Source organism: Vipera berus (assembly GCF_964194415.1).
Source record: "Vipera berus genome assembly, chromosome: 7".
Taxonomy (NCBI): Eukaryota; Metazoa; Chordata; class Lepidosauria; order Squamata; family Viperidae; genus Vipera; species Vipera berus.
In genome coordinates this window covers 2,571,570-2,592,576 of record NC_138209.1, presented here as the reverse complement: position 1 = coordinate 2,592,576, position 21,007 = coordinate 2,571,570, and the positions used below count along the sequence as shown (strand labels likewise).

The 21,007-nt window shown below is 50.1% G+C and overlaps 1 protein-coding gene across 1 annotated transcript in view; it reads right to left on the bottom strand.

The window, feature by feature from the left end:
• The window catches only part of ALMS1 (ALMS1 centrosome and basal body associated protein), a gene marked incomplete at its 5' end in the record, with an annotated part of 63,228 nt that overhangs the window by 25,073 nt on the left and 17,148 nt on the right, over positions 1 to 21,007 (bottom strand). Inside the window, 6 exons of the mRNA XM_081333318.1 lie at positions 2,112 to 2,285; positions 4,357 to 4,482; positions 5,875 to 7,558; positions 12,345 to 12,475; positions 15,235 to 16,479; positions 19,812 to 19,965. Coding sequence (XP_081189444.1) covers positions 2,112 to 2,285; positions 4,357 to 4,482; positions 5,875 to 7,558; positions 12,345 to 12,475; positions 15,235 to 16,479; positions 19,812 to 19,965 — 3,514 coding nt within the window. The remainder of the gene's footprint in view (positions 1 to 2,111; positions 2,286 to 4,356; positions 4,483 to 5,874; positions 7,559 to 12,344; positions 12,476 to 15,234; positions 16,480 to 19,811; positions 19,966 to 21,007) is intronic.

Sequence of the window (21,007 nt, the reverse complement as noted above, 5' to 3'; positions counted from 1 at the left end):
AGGGCACTGCAGGCCAAAACAACTACTAGACCAGGGCGAGGCAACCTCGGCTCTTTTACGACTCGTGGACTTCAACTCCCAGAATTCCTGAGTCAGCTATGCTGAGGAGAAAGGGAGAGGTTTCCAAGCTGAGCCAGGCTGGCTCAGGAATTCTGGGAGTTGAAGTCCACGAGTCATGAAGGGGCCGAGGTTGCCTACCCCTGAACTAGACCCAAGGAGATTTTTCTCCCCAAATGCTGTCCCTCTGCTAAGCACCTAGTCCTCACAGTGCTGTCTTATCTCTAAGGATATTCGCCCATGTAGGATGGCTGTAGCATTATTATTATTATTATTATTATTATTATTATTATTATTATTATTATTATTATTATTATTATTATTATTATCCTTCTCATCTTCTCTACTACCCCCTCTTATTGGTCCCGTACTATGATTATTAATGCTCTGCGGCTTGCTTGTACACTGACAGCTTCTGCACCAGCGACAGAATGCCTGGTGTGTCCAGTCACATTTGACCAATAAAGTATATTATTTCTGATAATTCAGGGCTGGTCTCACCGCACGTTTCCTGAGATCAGCCCTACCGCCAGGAGAAATGGATGCTACGTCTTGAACATAAGTTTGCTTTCAACAGCTTGGCTCCCAGTAAAGCCACTTTCAACTTCCAACTATTTTGCTTCCTTCCTTCCTTCCGCCCCCGCTCCCAATTCTCTTCCTCCCTCTCAATTCTTTCCTTCTTTCCTCTCAATTCTCTTCCTTCCTATCTCCCTCCTTCCCTCCATCTCAATTCTTTTTCCTTCTTTCCTTCCTTCCTAATTCTCTCCCTCCTTCCCTCCGTCTCAATTCCTTCCTTCCTTCCTTCTTCCTCCATCCCTCCCACTTACTTCCTTCCTCCCAATTCTCCCCGTCCTTCCTTCTTTCCCTCCCTCCCTCCCCCCATACTTAATTCTCGCCTTCCTCCCTTCCTTCCTCCCAATTCTCCTTCCTTCCTTCCTCCCTCCCTCCCTATTCTCTCCTTCCTTCCACTTCCATCTTTCCCTCCCTCCCTCCCTTAATTCTCTCCTTCCTTCCTCCCTCTCAATTCTCTTCCTTCCTCCCTCCTTCCCTCCATCTCAATTCTTTCCTTCCTTCCTTCCTTCCTCCTTCCCAACCACTTCCTTCCTTCCTCCCAATTCTCTCCTTCCTTCTTTCCCTCCCTCCCTCCATACTTCTCTCCTTCTTCCCTTCCTTCCTCCCGATTCTCCTTCCTTCCTTCCTCCCTCCTTCCCTATTCTCTCCTTCCTTCCACTTCCATCTTTCCCTCCCTCCCTCCCTTAATTCTCTCCTTCCTCCCTCCCTCTCTCAATTCTCTTCCTTCCTCCCTCCTTCCCTCCATCTCAATTCTTTCCTTCCTTCTCCCTCCCTCCCTCCCTCCCTCCCACTTCCTTCCTTCCTCCCTATTCCCTCTTTCCTACCACTTCCTTCCTTCCTTCCTAGTTCAGAAAGGAGGGAATGGTAAGCAAGTCTACAAAGTCCTTCAAAAAAGTCGGGAAGTTCTAAGGAGCCCCACTAACCAGCAGGAAGAAACAGGCCCTTCGGGAGATTCCCCCAGCAAAGGAGGCTCTTGGTGTCCACCCTGTCCCTGGCACTCCTCAGGGCCACTGTGGCAGAGGAATCTCCAGCAGGCGTGACCCACTGTGACCTCATCACCTCAACCCACACTACTACACACACCAGGAATCTTTCCTCTTTGGGACCCATTGCTTTTTTTTTAAAAAAAACACACAAAAAAACCCCAAGCCAGAGGAATCGTAATCACAGAACGGAAATCTGTGTTTTTTTTTAATGTGCTCCAGGACCTCCACCCGCCAAACGCTGCGCAATTCGAGGATCTGTCCTTCGGCAAAGCACCGTAGGCGGCCACCGACGCAAAAGCCACACAACCGCACCACAGGCGTGCGTAACTGAGAAACACCCACTAAAGGGATTCCGCAAGGCGGAGAGAATTACCAAACACGGCCGGGCCTATGCAAAGCCGACACAGAGCGCGCTGGGTGGGGAATTCTGGGAGCTGAAGTCCGGCCAGCTTAAAAGGGGACCAGGTCAAGCGACGGACATCCACCAGGTATTACCTCCGGGATCGCCGCTCCTCGCTGCTTTTTCCTCCTCCATCCATGCCGCCCTGGGGGCGGCCTTCCTGCTATAAATGCCCTCTTTGTGTTTCACCATGGCGGCGTCCGAAGGGTGGTCCTTCCTTGAACCCAGCGCCTGCGGGGGGAAATCTGGTGGGATGGCATCGTTGGAGCCTATTTGAGAAGAGAGCCCCAAGGGACAATGTTGAGAGAGAGAGAGAGAGAGAGAGAGAGAGAGACGAGAAAGAGAGAGAGAGAGAGAGGGGGGGGGAAGGAGGAGGAGGAGGAGGAGGAGAAGGAGGAGAGGAGGAGGAAGAGGGGGTGAAGGAGGGGAAGAAGGAGGAGAAGGAGAAAGAGAAGGAGAAGGAGGAAAAGGAAGAAAAGGAGGAGGAGGAGGAGGAGGAGGAGGAGGAGGAAGAGGGAGAAGGAGGAGGAGAAGAAGAAGAAGAAGAAGAAGGAGGAGGAGGAGGAGGAGGAAGAGGAAGAAGAAGAAGGAGGAGGAGGAGGAGGAGATGGTGGAGGTGGAGGAGGAGAAAGAAGAAGAAGAGAGAGGGAGAGGGAGGAGGAGGAGGAGGAGAAGAAGAAGAAATAAGGAAGAAGAAGAAGAAGAAGGAGGAGGAGGAGGAGGAGGAGGAGGAGGAGAAGGAGGAGGAGGAGGAGGAGGAGGAGAAGAAGAAGAAGAAGAAGAAGAAGAAGAAGAAGAAGAAGAAGAAGAAGAAGAAGAAGAAGAAGAAGAAGAAGAATTGGATTAGACACAAAGCCTATAATTAAAAAAGCAAGATGCCGACAAGGCTGCAGGAAGCAACGACGACCGCAGCCTGTAGCTCCCGCTCAATCATCTCACCACCTTTCCATTCCCAGTTTGGCCAGGGACGTGTGGGTAGACCTCGACTTACGACCGAAATTTCTGTGGTTGGTGATGGTGGCATTGCAACGGCTGGTATTTACCTCCACGACTGTCCCTACTCTTTTGGGGGGAACCTACGTAGGGATGCTTACGGCCACCACCAGAAGCTCAGAATTTCTTAACAGTTGTTAAGTGAGTGTTGACGGCTCTCCTGTCGCCCCTGGTCCATTCAGATCTGGTTATTGCAGAGAGCTAATGGTGGAGCTAGTGGTGACAAGGCTTTGAACTCATGACGTTGGATTCTTAAAATTTAGAACACGGAATTAAAGGTTTGAAAGGGACCTCGGAGGTCTTCTAGTCCAACCCCCTGTAGAAGCAGGAGGCCCTCTTCTACTCTGCACAACAAATGGCCAGTCCAGTCTGTTCTTAAAAGCTGCAGAGATGAAGCACCCGCCACTTCTGGAGTCGAGCCGTATCCCTGATTTAACTGTCCTCCCTCTTAGGAAGTTGCTCCTTAATCCCAGGTTGCTTCTCTCCTTGATGAGTTTCCATCCGCTGTCTGGCCTTCAGGTGTTCTGGAAAATAAGTCGACACCCTCCTCTTCTTTGGGGCAGCCCCCCAGATATTGGAAGACTTGCTATCATGTCTCCCCCACACCCCGAGTCCTTCTTTTCTCTGGTTTAGCTCAGGAATAACTCAGTTGTTAACCACGCTGTCATTCTAACCCAGGGGTAGGCAACCTTGGCTCTTTTATGACTCATGGACTTCAACTCCCAGAATTCCTCAGCCAGCATGGGGGAACTATGTCCCCTTCATGACTCACGGACTTCAACTCCCAGAATTCCTCAGCCAGCATGGGGGAACTATGGCCCCTTCGTGACTCGCGGACTTCAACTCCCAGAATTCCTCAGCCAGCATGGGGGAACTATGTCCCCTTCATGGCTTGTGGACTTCAACTCCCAAAATTCCTGAGCCAGCATGGGGAAACTATGCCCCCTTCATGGCTTGTGGACTTCAACTCCCAGAATCCCTGAGCCAGCATGGGGGAAACTTTGGCCCCTTCATGACTCGTGGACTTCAACTCCCAGAATTCCTCAGCCAGCATGACTCAGCATGGAAACCTCTCCCTTTCCCCTCAGCGTGGCTGGCTCAGGAATTCTGGGAGTTGAAGTCCACGAGTCATAAAAGAGCCAAGGTGGCCTACCCCTGTAATCTAACCTAAATGCAACGGGGGGGGGGGATTAGATTATCTCTGAGCTGTTCCACAGCCATCCAAAACCATGGCCTCCATTTAGTCAAACACTGCCTAGAGTTAGAAAGTGATGTGGCTGTAAAATGCACAATATTTGGGGTGGGGGGGGGAGGGCAGGGCTTGGAGATCAAAGAAAGGCGGCATACCTGAATGGGAACTTTCCATCGTGGTCTCGGACCTGACCCGCGAGAGCCTCAAGGTGTCTTTTCCGCAGGGAACGTAATACACCTCCGAGCAGCCGGGAGGCTTGTAAGGCAGCACCAATGGCGGATCTGAAAGAAACGAAGCAGGAGTCGGCTTACTCTACCGGCTGCAAGGAAAAACGTTGTTTCCTGGAGGTCTGGCAATCAGCCATCAACAGGCACAGAGACACCGACAATGCTTACGTGCCATTCAAAAGAGACAAGGAAAAAGCCCAAAAGGAAATAAAGGGACCAAAACAACTCCTCGCCAGCAATTAACACCAATCTCAACTCTACCGGCTGCAAGACAAGTGTTGTTTCCTGGAGGTCCGGCAATCAGCCATCAACAGGCACAGAGAGATCGACAACATCTATGTGTCATTCGAAAAAGACAAGCAAAAAGCCCACAAGGAAACAAAAAACGATCAAAACATGTCCTCGCCTGCGATCAACACCTCTCCTGCGTCAATTGATATGAGAATTGAGCCCAACATTTCCATTGCTAAGAAAGACAGTTTTTATTTTATTTATTTATTAAATTTTCATACCGCCCTTCCCCCGAAGGACTCAGGGCGGTGTACAGGGCAATAAATATCGAAATACAAAATACAAAAGTTAAAAAGAATTAAATAATTATGCCCAATATAATACAATAATCAAAACTATGCTAAAACCCAAACCCAAACCCCAAACCCATCAGACCAGGCTGGATTGTTCAAATAAATAGGTTTTTAGATCGCGCCGGAAGGAGCGAAGGTCGGGGGCCATCCGGAGCTCAACCGGCAAGCGGTTCCATAGGTCTGGTGCGCCCACAGAGAACGCCCTCCCCCTGGGGGGCCACCAATCGACATTCTCTGATCGGAGGCTAAATGAATTCTGCCCCACTTTATGACGTCTCTTGCCACAGTTGTTACGTGAATCGGTGCAGTTGTTAAGTTAGTAGTTAACAGTTGTTAAATGGACCTGGCTTCCCCACTGACTTTGCTTGTCAGAATATATAGAGATAGATAAATGATTGATCGATATAGATATAAATAGATTAGATTAGATTAGATTAGATTAGATTAGATAGATTGGATAGATAGATAGATAGATAGATAGATAGATAGATAGATAGATAGATAGATAGATAGATAGATAGGTAGGTAGGTAGGTAGGTAGGTAGGTAGGTAGGTAGGTAGGTAGGTAGATAGATAGATAGATAGATAGATGATAGATAGATTAGATTAGATAGATAGATGATGATAGATAGATAGATAGATAGATAGATAGATAGATAGATAGATGATAGATAGAGATAGATAGATAGATAGATAGATAGATAGATAGATAGATAGATAGATAGATAGATAGATAGATAGATAGATAGATAGATAGATAATTAGATTAGATTGATAGACAGATGATAGTTAAAGAGAGAGATGCGAGAGACAGAGAGACAGAGAGACAGACAGAGATTGAGAGAAGATGATAAATTCTCACCACCAGTTTGTCCATTCAAAACGGAGATCTTGGAGGTACCAGGCATTGTCTCGGTGGGGCTTTTGTGACTCTTCGGATAAGGAGCTTGCCCATTCTCAGCGGCAACAAAGATCTCGGCAGAATAGGTGGTCTTCTCCGGGCTTTCTGTTGTTATCTGAGTGATGGCATCCGAAGACGTCCATTCAGTTTGGGAAGAAGCTGTAGCCTTCAAGTTGCCGCCCGCGCTCGGCCCACTTGAACCCCGAGCCCCGGTGTCGGCTCGAGATGGGCCCGCCCCACGACCTCGGTCTGCCAGGGGCTCTCGTAGGACCGGCTGTAGGACCGGCTTGGCCCCCGTTGGAACATCTCGAGATGATGCCTCTCGGGGAAGGGACGACGTTTCTGGAGTCTTTCGCTTCGATTCCGTGGGCTTTGACCTGGAGGCATCTCCTAAGGAAAGACGGGGAACATCCGAAGCGGCTGGCTGGACAACTTCAACCTCTGGACTGACATCTGCCCGGCCTGAAAGGTCCAATTCGAGCCGCTTTGGAGAGAGAGTAAGGTGGACCCCAGACAGGGCTTTCCTGGTGGGTGATGTGGGAGACACCGGCACGGCTGTGGAAATCGGGTCTAGGGAAGCAGCGTGTAACAGGCCAGTGCTCCCGCTGTGCCTGCTTCTGGCCTTGTGTAAATACGAATCGGGAGTAGACATATCTTCGGGCTTGTGTGAAGGTGAATCGGAAGCAGACGCACCTTCTCTTAGGAACGCACCTCCTTCGCCTTCGGCAAGAAGGGGCTTAGCGGCGCACCCTGGCTCATCTACCGAGGGACTCTGGGAGCGCACGTGGCCCGTCTTTGGTGGAGGCAACGTCACGTTTTTTTCTGGGCCAGCGTAAATCTTATCCAGCATTTTAGCGTATCTCCTCTGCTCAGCCAGAACTGGATCGGACCTTGGCTTCTCCTTAATGAGGTCCCAGGCTTTGAGATCTCTGCTTGGGGACCTCTCCGCGAGAGCAAGGAGGACTTCTCGGTGAGGTCCACCCGTGGTGACCTCGAGAGGCCCAGTGGGAGGGCAGATTTTGGCGGAAGGAGATCCCTCTTTCTTCTCCGGGATACCAGCGGAAACGAGGCGGGCCGAACCGCCAGCGTCGTCAGCGGGAAGCTGGGAGTCACCAGACTTTGGCCGCTCCTGGCTGGTCGGCCGGGCTTCCGAAGATACGGGATCATGAGCGTCGGCTTCCGCAAGGACAGCCCGGGGTGCACGGGAAGCAGGCGGAGGCGACCTCCTCCGAGAGGCGAAAGTGATAGAGGTGATTTGAATGGCGGCTTCGACGGACCCGATGCTCTCGGACATATCCAAGGGGGCTGCTCCGTGCCGGTCCTCTTTGAGCGATGCCTTTGAGGGCCCTTTGAGTTGCGCGTCCGAGGGAACGTGAGAATCGGCTTTGGAGTCCAAGGCATTCCCGGGAGGTGGCCACAATTGGCTGGAGGCAGGAACCTGGGCGCCGCAGAAGGCTTTAAACTCTGGGTCGGCTGCTAAGGCGCCATCGGTCACAGGCTCAGAGAACTCGGCTAGCCGCAAACCATATTTCTGAAGGGCCATTTGCAAGTCGTGGTCTCTGGGAGCCTGCAAGAATCCCGGTTCTACCGCAGGAGCAGGACCGGGGCTTGGAAGGTTCTCGAAGCTGCTTCTCCAATGCTGACTCTATTGAATGTTCAAAAAGAAAGAGAGTCACAACACGCAGATAAACAACACTAGGAGCTTTTGATGCCTATCTGTCAAAATGAAGAGGGGTGTGTGTGTGTTTGTGTGTGTGTGTGTGACTTGAATTTTTCGTTTGCACCCCCCCCCCCAAATTCTCCGAGGAGGAGAAGTAGAGGCTACGGAGATGTTATGAGCCTGTTTGCTCCAGTGGTGAAGAAAGCAGGGGACTTTGGGCCAATCACCAGGAGGCAGTGAATTCTAGTCCTGCCTTAGCCATGACAGCTGGATGCGTGACTTTGGGCCAATCAACAGGAGATGGTGAGTTCGAGTCTCGTCTTAGGCCTGAAAGGCAGTTGGGTAACTTTGGGCCAAACACCAGGAGACGGTGAGTTCCAGTCCTGCTTTAGGCATGAAAGTCGGCTGGGTGACTCTCAGCCAATCACCAGGAGACGGTGAGTTCTAGTCCCACCTTAGGCATGAAAGCCAGCTGGGTGACTTTGGGCCAATCACCTGGAGACGGTGAGTTCTAGTCCCACCTTAGGCATGAAAGCCGGCTGGGTGACTTTGGGCCAATCACCTGGAGACGGTGAGTTCTAGTCCCACCTTAGGCATGAAAGCCGGCTGGGTGACTTTGGGCCAATCAACCAGACACGGTGAGTTCTAGTCCTGCCTTAGGTATAAAAGTCGGCTGAATGACTTTGGGCCAAACACCAGGAGACGGTGGGTTCTAGTCCCACCTTAGGAATGACAGCTGATTAGGTGACTCTGGACCAATCACCAGGAGACGGTGAGTTCTAGTCCCGCCTTAGGCATGACAGCTGATTAGGTGACTCTGGACCAATCACCAGGAGACGGTGAGTTCTAGTCCCGCCTTAGGCATGACAGCTGATTAGGTGACTCTGGGCCAATCACCAGGAGACGGTGAGTTCTAGTCCCGCCTTAGGCATGACAGCCGGCTGGGTGACTTTGGGCCAGTCATTCTCACTCCGCCTAAGCAACCTCACAGGGTTGTTGTGGTGGGGAAAAACAGGAGGAGGAAGAGGAAGGGGTGTTGGACAATTGCCACCTTGAGTGATTTGTGAAAATAACCAAGGCGAGATACAAATTAAATAAATAACGGTGGTGATAATGTAAAGTATCCCAATTTAAACCCTCTCCAAAAATCCTAAGGACTTGAGAAGTAGATATATTTATTTTCTGGGAATCGGGCTTCTGAAACCCAACTTGGTGGTAGATTCAGCATCCTTTCTGGGGGGACAGAATTGTGAAAAGATGCCACCGGGCCACACAGCCAACAAGGAAGGAACAAAAAATAAAATAAAATAAAATAATAAAATAAAATAAAATAAAATAAAATAAAATAAAATAAAATAAAATAAAATAAAATAAAATAAAATAAAATAAAATAAAATAAAATAAAATAAAATAAAATAAAATAATAAAATAAAATAAAATAATAAATAAAATAATAAATAAAATAAAATAAAATAAAATAAAATAAAATAATAAAATAAAATAAAATAAAATAAACTGTAAAGATAGCAAAGAGCCGCATAAAGCAGGCGTGGCTTCGTATTTGTTTTCATTTTCAGCATGTGAAGAAAGAAAAAAAAAAGAGCAAAGGTTTCCAATGGCTGCTTGCTTCCCCCCCCCCCAAAACAAATAGCCAAGCGCTTAACAGACATCAGAGCCAGAAAGATCTAAAAAAAAAATCCATTAGAAGCAAAAGGGGAAACAAAGCCGTCGCAAAGGATGCAACAAAACAGAACAATTATCTCCACTGAAGACTGGAAGCCAACCAGGCCTTGGCAGCCTTCCCGGGAGAAAACACACACACAAGAGCGAGGCTGCACAATTGAAATCGTTTCTCTTACACCTTACATGCCAGGAGAACGGGGGCTGGTGTGATTCATGGACCGAAAGCGGATTTAATTCACCTGACAACGCTGATCATAAATAAAGATGTTGAGGTGTTGCTATTAAATCTTTTGATTTGGTACGACGTTTTTTTGTAGCAGGAAGTCAGCTTTGGAGGCCAAGGCCCTTAATTTCTATCTGCAGCCCTTTGAAAAGATTCTATCTGTCTGTCTGTCTGTCTGTCTGTCTATCTCTATATATCACCTATCTCCTACCTATGTACCTATCTGTCACCCACCTATGTACCTATGTACCTGTCTATCTCCTGCCTGCCTGCCATCTATCTATCTGTCTATCTATCTATCTATCTGTCTGTCTGTCTGTCTGTCTATCTATCTATCTATCTATCTATCTATCTATCTATCTATCTATCTATCTATCTATCATCCATTCTATCTATCTATCTATCTATCTATCTATCTATCTATCTATCTATCTATCATATACATTTAATAAATCAAATCAATCAATCAAAAAAATCTATCATCTATCTATCCATCCATCCATCCATCCATCCATCCTTCCATCCATCATCTATCTATCTATCTATCTATCTATCTATCTATCTATCTTCTATCTATCTATCTATCATCTATCTATCTATCATCTATCTATCATCTATCTATCATCTATCTATCTATCTATCTATCTATCTATCTATCTAATTTATCTGTAAAATTGATTTACAAAATTTATTTGTATCAACCATATCTAGCGACTGGGTGGCTTACAACATAAAACATTAAAATCATCCATTTTAAAAACACAGCAGATTAAAAATATCAATAGAAAAGGTGCAGTTGTCTTATGAAAAAGAAGCTTTGAATGTAATTTGGGGGAGAAAGGAAGAGGTGTCATTTCTTTTGAAAGTTTTTTATTACTATTATTATTATTATTCAGGGACATGATACATCCAAGACGGCATCAGGACTGGTTGTTGCCAAATAATCTTTCTCGGAATGTTTGCAAGGGCAGGAGCTGATAAAACCCATTCCAGCATCTGACTTGCGTTAAAAGAGAAATCAACATAAGTATCAGAAGCTGAAATGAGGTGTTTTTCCTACTGAGCATTCCCTACAGCACAAAGGAAGGAAAGACCTTCGTGAAAATAGCTCTGAATCTCAATAAAGCAAAAACAAGATATTACATTTCTTTGGAGGAATGCCTATGTGTCCCTGCTAATTTTACACAAGGCAGGGAGATTCTGATCTAAATCAACACTGGTAGCGTTGGGGTTTCATTTCCTTTCTGAACAGCCCCGCTGAACAAGGCTGGAGACCATTATCACCCCAGGAAAGTTATTTCTTTCAATATAAAGGACTTTCTTATTAATAACGGAATGTATCAGTGGCCAGGTCAGAGGTGAACCGGGAGCGGAGAAACAGGCATTCAGCAGAAAACTGTATTTTTTTAAAAAAAAAACCTTCATTTTTCCGAATTTTAATATTAAGCTTAATAGGAACCAGAGATAGTGTGAGGTTTGCAGAGAGGAGGAGGAGGAGGAGGAAGGGACTGTGAGATCCTTGGTGCTCTAATGGTTTGGAGACGTTTCATAACCCAACTAGGGAACATCATCAGTGCTAGAAGGGAGGGGGATTGTGTGTGGGGGGGAGGAGGAAGAGGAGGAGGAGGAGGAGGACTGTGGGGTCCTCGGTGCTCTCTGAGCCTGGTTGTTTTGTTGCAGACGTTTCAAGACCCAACTAGGGAACATCATCAGTGCTAGAAGGGAGGGGGGTTGGAGGAGGAGGAGGAGGAGGAGGAGGAAGACGACTGTGGGGTCCTCAGTGCTCTAATGGTTTGGAGACGTTTCACAAACACAAACAGTGGTAGAAGGGTGTGAGGTTTGCAGAGAGGAGGAGGAGGAGGAGGAGGAAGGGACTGTAAGATCCTTGGTGCTCTAATGGTTTGGAGACGTTTCATTACCCAACTAGGGAACATCATCAGTGTTAGAAGGGAGTGGGGTTGGAGGAGGAGGAGGAAGAGGAGGACAAGGAGGAGGAGGAAGAGGAAGAAGAGGAGGAGGAGGACTGTGGGGTCCTTGGTGCTCTATGAGCTGGGTGGTTTTCGTGCAGACATTTCATGACCCAAATAGGTAACACAAACAGTGGTAGAAGGGTGTGAGGTTTGCAGAGGAGGAGGAAGAGGAGGAGGACGACGACAACGACAACGACTGTGGGGTCCTTGGTGCTCTCTCAGCTGGGTGGTTTTCTTTGCAGACGTTTCAAGACCCAACTAGGGAACATCGTCAGTGCTAGAAGGGAGGGGGATTGTGTGCGGGGGGGGGAGGAGGAAGTGGGGTCCTCGTTGCTCTCTGCGCTTGGTTGTTTTCTTGCAGACGTTGCGTGACCCAACTAGGGACCGTCACCAGAGCCCAGAAGCACGAAAAACAAACCACCTTCCCACCAAGGCTACATACACACAGGGAGCAAATTCCACTCCCTGCCAGCTCTTGACGATGCTTCTTGGCCGAGAGGGGAAAGGCTTTCAAAGAAAAGACCACGAAATTCCTTGGAAAAAGCGCCTTGGCGACGGCCTGCCTCGAAGGGCCACGAGCTCCCGATCGCTGGAGGTTTTCCGAGGGGAGGTCCGGTTTGGGAGGGAGCACAGGGCTGGGATGAGGTGACCTAGAAGCCCCTGCCCTACTACGAATTATGCCCTTTCTTTAATCAGGTCTCCACCGCGCTTGTGAGCTGGGAGTTTCATCTCCGTAAGAGGCAACTTGCTGGAGAGACGCGACTGCGCCGTTTTATTTTACGACTCAAGAGAATTGCAGGCGAGAAAGGTTTCCCACAAGCAAAAAAAGAAATTATGATTGGCCCGGTTCTGAAACGCTTCCTGAATTGTCACCCGGCAAGTTTCAGAGTTTTACCTCCAGACGTTCCGCTTCTCCAGAGCAGGAAAGCTGCTCCTTCTTCATTTGTTCTATCATCCGCCTGTCTTCTTCGGTCAGTTCGGGAATGAAGTACTGAGGCTGGGTGGCCAGTTTTACTCTCACCCAGGCTGCGAGAGGGAGAGCGTGGGAAAGGGGGGAGAGAGAAAGGGAGAGAGGGAGAGCGTGGGAAAGGGGGGAGAGAGAAAGGGAAAGAGAGAGTGTGAAAGGGGGGAGAGAGAAAGGGAGAGCGTGGGAAAGGGGGGAGAGAGAAAGGGAGAGAGGGAGAGCGTGGGAAAGGGGGGAGAGAGAAAGGGAGAAAGGGAGAGCGTGGGAAAGGGGGGAGAGAGAAAGGGAAAGAGAGTGGGAAAGGGGGAGAAAGGCAAAGAGAGAGTGGGAAAGGGGGGAGAGAGAAAGGGAGAGGGAGAGCGTGGGAAAGGGGGGAAAAAGAAAGGGAGAGAGGGAGAGCATGGGAAAGCGGGGAGAGAAAAAGGGACAGAGGGAGAGCGTGGGAAAGCGGGGAGAGAGAAAGGGAGAGAGGGAGAGCGTGGGAAAGCAGGGAGAGAGAAAGGGAGGGAGGGAGAGCGTGGGAAAGCGGGGAGAGAGAAAGGGAGAGAGGGAGAGCGTGGGAAAGGGGGGAGAAAGGGAGAGAGGGAGAGCGTGGGAAAGGGGGGAGAGAGAAAGGGAGAGAGGGAGAGCATGGGAAAGGGGGGAGAGAAAACAGAGGGAGGAAGGGAAAAAGTAAGACAGGGAGAGAGGGAGAGGGGGAGGGAGAGAGAGAGTGTAAGACAGAGAGAAAGGGAGAAAGAGACACAGAGATAGGGAAAGAGGGAAAGAGGGAGAGGGAGGGAGAGAGAGATGGAGACAGGGAGAGGAAGACCGAGAGAGAGATGGAAGGAGGGAGGGAGGGAGGGAGGGAGAGAGGGAGAGAGTAAGACAGGGAGAGAGGGACAGGAAGAGGGAGGGAGGGGAGAGATGGAGAGAGGTAGTGGAAGACAGAGAAAGGGAGAGGGAAAGAGAGAAAGAGAAGAAGAGACAGGAAGAGGGAGGGAGAGGAAGAAAGAAAGGGTGAGAGAGAAAAGGAGGGAGGGAGACAGGGAGGGATAGAGGGAGACAGGGAGAGGGAGAGGGAGAGGGAGGGAGTGGAAAAAAGAGACAGAGATAGGGAAAGCGGGAAAGAGAGAGTAAGACAAGAAAAGAGAGGGAGAGGGAGGGAGAGGAAGAAAGGGAGGAAGAGGGTGAGAGAAAAGGAGGGAGGGGAAGAGAGGAGAGGGAGGGAGAGATGGAGAGGGGAAGACAGGGAGGGAGGGAGGGAGGGAGAAGGAGGAGGGAGGGGGAGGGAGAGAGGGAGAGAAAGGGAGGGAGAGAGATGGAGAGGGAGTGGAAGACGGAGAGAGGGAGGGGGAAAGAGAGACACAGACAGGGAAAGAGGAAAAGAGAGAAAGACAAGAAGAGACAGGGAGAGGGAGGGAGAGGACAAAAGAGAGGGTGAGAGAGAAGAGGAGGGAGGGGAAGAGAGGGAGAGAGGGAAAAACGACGGTTACATGACAAAGAGTGAGGTGTTTTCTAGGGGCTTTTACAGCCTCCAACCCGTTTTTAAAATGCTCACCCGCCAGAAATACGTGCCCCGTTTGTGCCTTTGCAGGTAATCCTCAGCTTAGGACGACGGGGGCCAGCATTTCCACTGCTAAGCGAGGCCGTTGTTAAGTGAGGCGCACCCAGTTTTATGACCGTTTCGCCAGGGTGGTTAAGCAGATCCCTGCAGCTCTTAAGTCAAGCTGGCTTCTCCTCTTGACGTAGCCGGTTGCTAATTTCACAGCTGCCGCGACCCATTTAGCAACGGTGGCAAGCAAAGGGGTAATAATGGGGGCAAAACTCAGCTTGACCACTGTCTCGCTTAGCCACAGAAATTTGGGGCACAGTGGCAGTCGTAAGGCGAGGACTGCCTGCATAGGAACAACTAGAGCAGGCCTGTTCGGAGGAAATCATTCTCTTTTGTAAACAGATGACTAATTATTGAAAATATCAATTACGCCATTCCCTGAAGTAGCATTTGGCGTTCCCCCGTGACATAATTATCCTCGCAAAATCCTCTCTCTCCTTCGCTCCCGAAAACAACTTCAAAAAAGAAAGAAAGAATCTGGCATGGTCAGGTTGGACCCAATTAAATGTGTTTAAGGAATGCTGTGTGACTTTGGGACCATCACTGGGAGACGGTGAGTTCTAGTCCTGCCTTAGCCATGAAAGCCGGCTGGGTGACTTTGGGCCAATCACCGGGAGACGGTGAGTTCTAGTCCTGCCTTAGCCATGAAAGCCGGCTGGGTGACTTTGGGCCAATCACCGGGAGACGGTGAGTTCTAGTCCTGCCTTAGCCATGAAAGCCAGCTATGTGACTTTGGGACCATCACCGGGAGACGGTGAGTTCTAGTCCTGCCTTAGCCATGAAAGCTGGCTGGGTGACTTTGGGCCAATCAGCGGGAGACGGTGAGTTCTAGTCCTGCCTTAGCCATGAAAGCCGGCTGGGTGACTTTGGGACCATCACCGGGAGATGGTGAGTTCTAGTCCTGCCTTAGCCACGAAAACCAGCTGGGTGACTTTGAGCCAATTGTCGGGAGACGGTGAGTTCTAGTCCCGCCTTAGCCATGAAAGTCGGCTGGGTGACTTTTAGCCATTCCCTCTCTCTGAGCCCAACCCACCTCTCAGGGTTGTTGTTGTGGGCAAAACAGGAGGAGGAAGGTGTGTCGGATCTTTGTCTCCTTCAGCTATTTGTAAAAAAAATAAATAAATAAACATGAGATCAAAATCCAATCGAAGAAAGAAAAGCCCGGCATATAAATGTAATCAATTCATCACAAATCAGGGAGGTTTTCAGAGTTTTTCCGTTACTTACCGCGGGCTTTTTCTTCTTCTTCCTTTACGCTCTGGAGTATCTGAGTAGCATGGAGGACGGGCTGTTCTACTTCCAGGAGGGTTTTGACCCGCACCGCCAACGAGTCCAGACTGCTGCCGTTATCGCTCCCTCGGGCACCAACTTCCCCTCTGCTGAAAGCTGAGCCGGGGGCCGAAACGGAGGAGGGCTCTTTCGGACCTGACCCATCGCGCTCCTCCGCCCTGCGGATCGCGGGACGTTCGTACCGGAGCAGCTCCTTCACTCTGGCGCCCAGGGAGTCCACGCTGCTGCTGTTGGCGCTTTCGTGCGAGCTGCCGGTCCCTTTCGGCCGAGTCTCCTTCCCTTTTTCCTCGACGCGGGGAAAACCTCCCAAGAGCTCGGATACGTCGTCCAGAGTACCCGCTTCTGAAACAGCCCGGATCTCGTTCAGATTCAGAGAACGGCTGGGGTGAACGTCGACAGACCTGCTTGTCGGAACGGGCACACTCGCAGCTGTCCTGGGACAGCCTTCAGGATCGGATCGCGTTAGGGGTTTCGTCGTCCCGCGATCTTCGTTCGCTTTCCGGGATTCTGGCCTCGGCTCTGGCGCTACGAGTGGCTCCTTGTGGCAGAAGCCCACCGTCGGCAGACCTTCCCAGCTTAGGCTCCCCGTGATACCCTCCTTGGCCACGCTCCCGTCCCACGACCAGCCTCGCCGAATCCCTGGCGCGTTTCTCCCGATTGATCCGCAACCTCCGGAAAAATCACCGCTGTCGATATATTTTAGCGAGCCGGAAGAAGAGAGGGACAAAAGAGATCTGAATTTCCCGCTTGAAGGTCCGGCGTCTACCTCTGCCGGAAGCTCCTGGCTCTCTTCGGGGACCTTTGACCCAAGGAAGGACTCGCCTCTTTCTCCGCCGGGAATCGCGCCGGAAGATCCGATTTCTTCCCTCGCCGGCTTTTCGTCCCTGTCGTGGGACGGAGAGCCAGGTTTTACTCGGCCCGCACCGAGTTGGCTTGGGTCAAAATTGTCCTCCGGCAACGCCGCAATTTTTGTGGGTCTTTCCTTAGCCAAGTTGGAGGGAGCCCCCGGGATGACCTGAGTCTCTTCTGTTGAAACGGGAAGAGACAGAGAGCCGGGAACAGACATGGCGAGAGGGGGTGTGACCGCGCCAGATTTCCAGGGAAAGCTGCTCGGATGGAGATCTCGGCTGGGTTGTGGAGAAGGCTGGGTGGGTTGCGAAGTGTCAACGACAACAACTGATCCTGCCCCAGAAGACCCACCGAGCAGAGAAGAATTCAGGGTAAGCCGCGTAGCGTCTTTCCCAGACTGCGAATCTTTGGAAAGAAAAATAAGAATTAAGGTCGATTCCCATCACGTGGTGGTCAGGCAACGAAACAAAGACAGCATGACGTGAGTGACAGGTGATTCGAGAAGAAGAAGTAACTTCAGACAACCAGCAGACAGGAGGATCAAGTTCTAGTAGAGGCAGTCCCTGACTTACAACCGTTCACGTTGCAACTATGCGTTGAATGACCGTCCGGAGTTACCAAAAAGGTGACTTATCGCCCTTTTTCACACGACCGTCGCAGCCTCGCAGCGGCCAGGTGATCGAAATTTGGACGCTCGGCCACTGACTCCTGTTTATGACGGTCGCGGCGTCCCGGGGGGGTGGGTGTCACGTGATTTCCCCTTTGAGACCTCCTGACGAGCAAAGTCAATCAGGAAGTCAGCTTCTCTTAACAAGCCGTGTTACTAATTTGACAACTGTCGTGATTTGCTTAGCGACTGTGGGAAGAAAGGTCGTAAAGTGGGGCCAAAATTCACTTCGCGACCGTTGTGCTTAGCAACAGAAATTCGGGGCTCAGTTGTGGTCATAGGTAGAGGACTACCTGCTGTATGTTATCAACAAACTTAGTATAGGGCAGGGCTTTTCAACCTTTTCGCCCATTGTACCATTTTTAGGATATGGCAACATCCGAGTACCACCAGTCACCTAGCAAGGGGTCAAAAACGTGATGACAAAAAAAATCAAAAAAGGAAAAAAGTGATGAAGTACAGGTAGTCCTCGACTTACAACAGTTCGCTTAGTGACTGTTCGAAGTTACAATGGCACTGAAAAAAGTGCCCCCAAGCCACAGCTGAGCAAGACACCTGCCTGCCCGCCCGGCGGCGCTCTTCCTCCTGTCCGAGGTTTTCATTGTTGTGAGCATTTCTGTTGAGGATTGGCAGCGGGGGTGGAGTGGGGGGGGGTGTTTGGTTTTTATTCCCCCCCCCCCGTCTGCTGGGTGGTTGCAGCAGGTTATGCTCACTTCACATGACCCTGGGACAATGTGACCGTCATGAATATGAATCGGTTGCCAAGCATCTGAACGTAAATCACAAGGCCCTGGAGATGCTGCAACATTCCAGCTGATCGGCACTTCTTCTGGGCTCAGCAGAAGTGCCAGGATGAACGCCGAGCTCCAGCTGGATCCTGGCGCTGATCCTGGCGCTTCCGCTGAGCCCCGACAGCCCTGCGGCTCCAGCCGTCTCTCGCTCAGGCTTGTGCGGTGCTGCCACCGGTTCAGCTCGTTCCCCTCCCCCGCTACCACTTTCCTAGGATGGTCGCGTACCACCTGCCAGGTGCCAATGTACCACAGGTGGTACTCGTACCACTGGTTGAAAAGCCCTGGTATAGAGCAGGGGTAGGCCACCTTGGCTCTTTTATGACTCGTGGACTTCAACTCCCAGAATTCCTGAGCCAGCCATGCTGAGGGGAAATGAGAGGCTTCCATGCTGAACCATGCTGGCTCAGGAATTCTGGGAGTTGAAGTCCACCAGTCATGAAGGGGCCAAGGTGGCCTACCCCTGGTATAGAGTATATAGTATGTAGTATGAATATATAGCAGCGGCCCCCAACCTTTTGGGCACCAGGGACCGGTTCCATGGACCGAGGTTTTTCCATGGACCCAAGGGGGTGTGATTTTGTCTGTTGCCTGCATCCTGTGGATGGGGCTTCGCTTGTTTGCACAGCCTGGATTCTGGCAAAGCCGCGAACTGGGACCAGTCCATGGACCTGGAGTTGGGGACCACTGGTATACAGTAGATAGCAGGGATCCCCAAACTTTGGTATATGGACCAGTACGGGGCCGTGGCACGACAGCAACTGGTCCACACAAACAATCTAAGACCTATTGTGGGATGCAGGCAGCACACAAGACCACGCACCCTCCGGTCCGTGGAAAATCTTTTCTCTGTGGAACAGGTCCCTGGTGCCCAAAAGGTTGGGGGCCTCTGGTATTCAGTCTATAATACATAGTATATAGAATATAGTATCGTCCTTATTGACTTTCAAGAAAATAACTTTCTTCTTTTCTAATATGCATTCAAAATGGGCTGTGATTAGTATATAAAAGTGTGTGTGTGTGTGTGTGTGTGTGTGTGTAAAATATACAGTATCTGTGTCTGTGTGTGTATGGGTAAAGGTAAAGGCAAAGGTTCCCCCGCACATGCGTGCTAGTCATTTCCAACTCCGTTTCAAAGCCGAAGAGCCAGCGCTTGTCCGAGGACGTCTCCGTGGTCCTGTGGCCGGCATGACTGGACGCCAAAGGCGCACGGAACGCGGTTACCTTCCCACCGGAGTGGTCCCTATTTTTCTACTTGCATTTTGACGTGCTTCCGAACTGCTAGGTTGGCAGAAGCTGGGACGAGTAACAGGCGCTCACTCTGCTATGCGGCACTCAGGATTCGACCCGCCAAACTGCCGACCTTCTGATTGACAAGCTCAGCGTCCTAACCCACTGAGCCACCGCGTCCCTTCGTGTGTATGGGTATACATATACAGACAAGACTTTTTTTAAGAGTGGGCACCAGAATTACATTTTTAATGGGTGTCAGAGTGTACGCAGAAAAAGAGACTACAAAGGTTATCTTATCTGCACAAAGATTGATTGATTGATTGATTGATTGATTGATTCATTCATTCATTCATTCATTCATTCTGTCAACGCTGCTAACATCGGATGTTTTTGCTTTGACAACATGTGGAGATGCAACCAGTTTTCTTCTTATGTTTTACTCTTAAGAGTTAGAGTTAGATGATGCTGGGGTGTGGGGGGGGGAGGAGGAGGAATATGCACGAGAGTCTAGCTAGACATAACAATACCGAGCCTAGTGTGAGAACCAAGGTTATTGAAATAAGAGATGATAAGAGTTGGAGGGCTGGAGAACTGGGGGGGGGGGGAGCCTGCATTTCAAACTAATTGGAGAATGTGATTTATGACTGTTAACTGGAGGAGGGAATTGTGCTTTGATACTGTGTGCTCAGGGGGAGGGGAACTCAGATTTTGGCTGCGACTGTGCCGACGCTATGCTACTCAAATAAAGATTCTTTAAGCTAAACAATGCCTCGAAGTTCTTTGAAGAGTTTCATCTGTCGGAACCATGACACGTTCATTCATTCATTCATTCATTCATTCATTCATTCATTCATTCATTCATTCATTCATTCATTCTGTTTTATGGGTGCCCAACTCAAGCAACCCACCCGCGCTGCCAAGACCACCACCCCCCTAATCCCCTCGGGTGATGCCCAAGAGTTTTTCCCCCGCCGTACCTTCCGATAAGTGCAAGCGGAATAAATCAGCCGACGCTTTCAACGTCCGGAGCTCAGTCGGAGAAAATTCGATTTCTCGGATGGGTCCCCGGGGCATAAATGGGGTCAGGATAGAGGAGGGCGACTGGTCGATGCCCAGGTTGTGGAGATACACCTGACGGAAGACGGGAAGAGAGTGAAGGGGCGGAAAAACCCAGGCGAGCCGATCGGACCGGGCCCAACACGCCCTGCGAAATCCAACTCCTTCTACAAGGACGGCAAGAGAACAAAAGTCGCAGGCAAAAATCATTCCCGCGGTCAAACCCGCCCCCGCAGGAAGCCCTAGGTGACGTTTAAAAGAGGATTCCGACGGAAGGCGGCGCTCGACTTACGACCGTAATTCCCGTCGCTAAGCGAGGCAGTTGACAAGTGAGCTTGGGTCCATTTTGCAGCCTTGCCTGCCAGGGTTGCTGAGTGAGTCGCTGCCGTCGTTAAGTTAGTAACAGGTCGTTAAGTGAGTCTGGCTTACCCGCTGGCTCGGCCGTGCTGCGACTGTCATAAATGCGAGTCGGTTGCCGAGCGTGTCCGAACTTTAATCACGTGACCAGGGGGATGCTGCACATTGTTGCAAGTGTGAAAAACGGTCCTAAATCACATTTCTTCAGTGACTTGGTCACTAAGTGAACAGTTGTAAGTTGAGGGCTATCTGTACCCCGTGGGAGTTTGCCTCCGAGAGCACTTTAGAGATTCGTATCTGTAGAGGCCTCTGGCGGCACCTGAAGCCCCTGGATACAGGTAGTCCTCGACTTACAACCGTTCACTTAGTGACATTTGAAATTATAACGGTACTGGGGGGGAAAAAGGGATGTAGGACTGTGTTTCGCACTTATGACCACTGCAGCATCCCCAGGCTCACGTGATCAAAATTTACACGCTTGGCGACCGACTCCTATTTCTGATGGTCGTGTCCCGGGGGGGGTGTCATGTGATCCCCTTTTGCGACCTTCTGACAAGCAAAGTCAATGGGGGGGGGGAGCCGGATTCACTTAACGACCAGGTGACTAACAACTGCAGTGGTTCGCTGAACAAACTATGGCAGGGAAGGTGGCAAAATGGGCCAAAGCTCACTTGAGAAATGTCTCACTCAGTGACGGAAATTTTGGGCTCAACTGGGGGTCGTACGCCGAGGACTACGCATACGCCTTTCCCGACTCCTT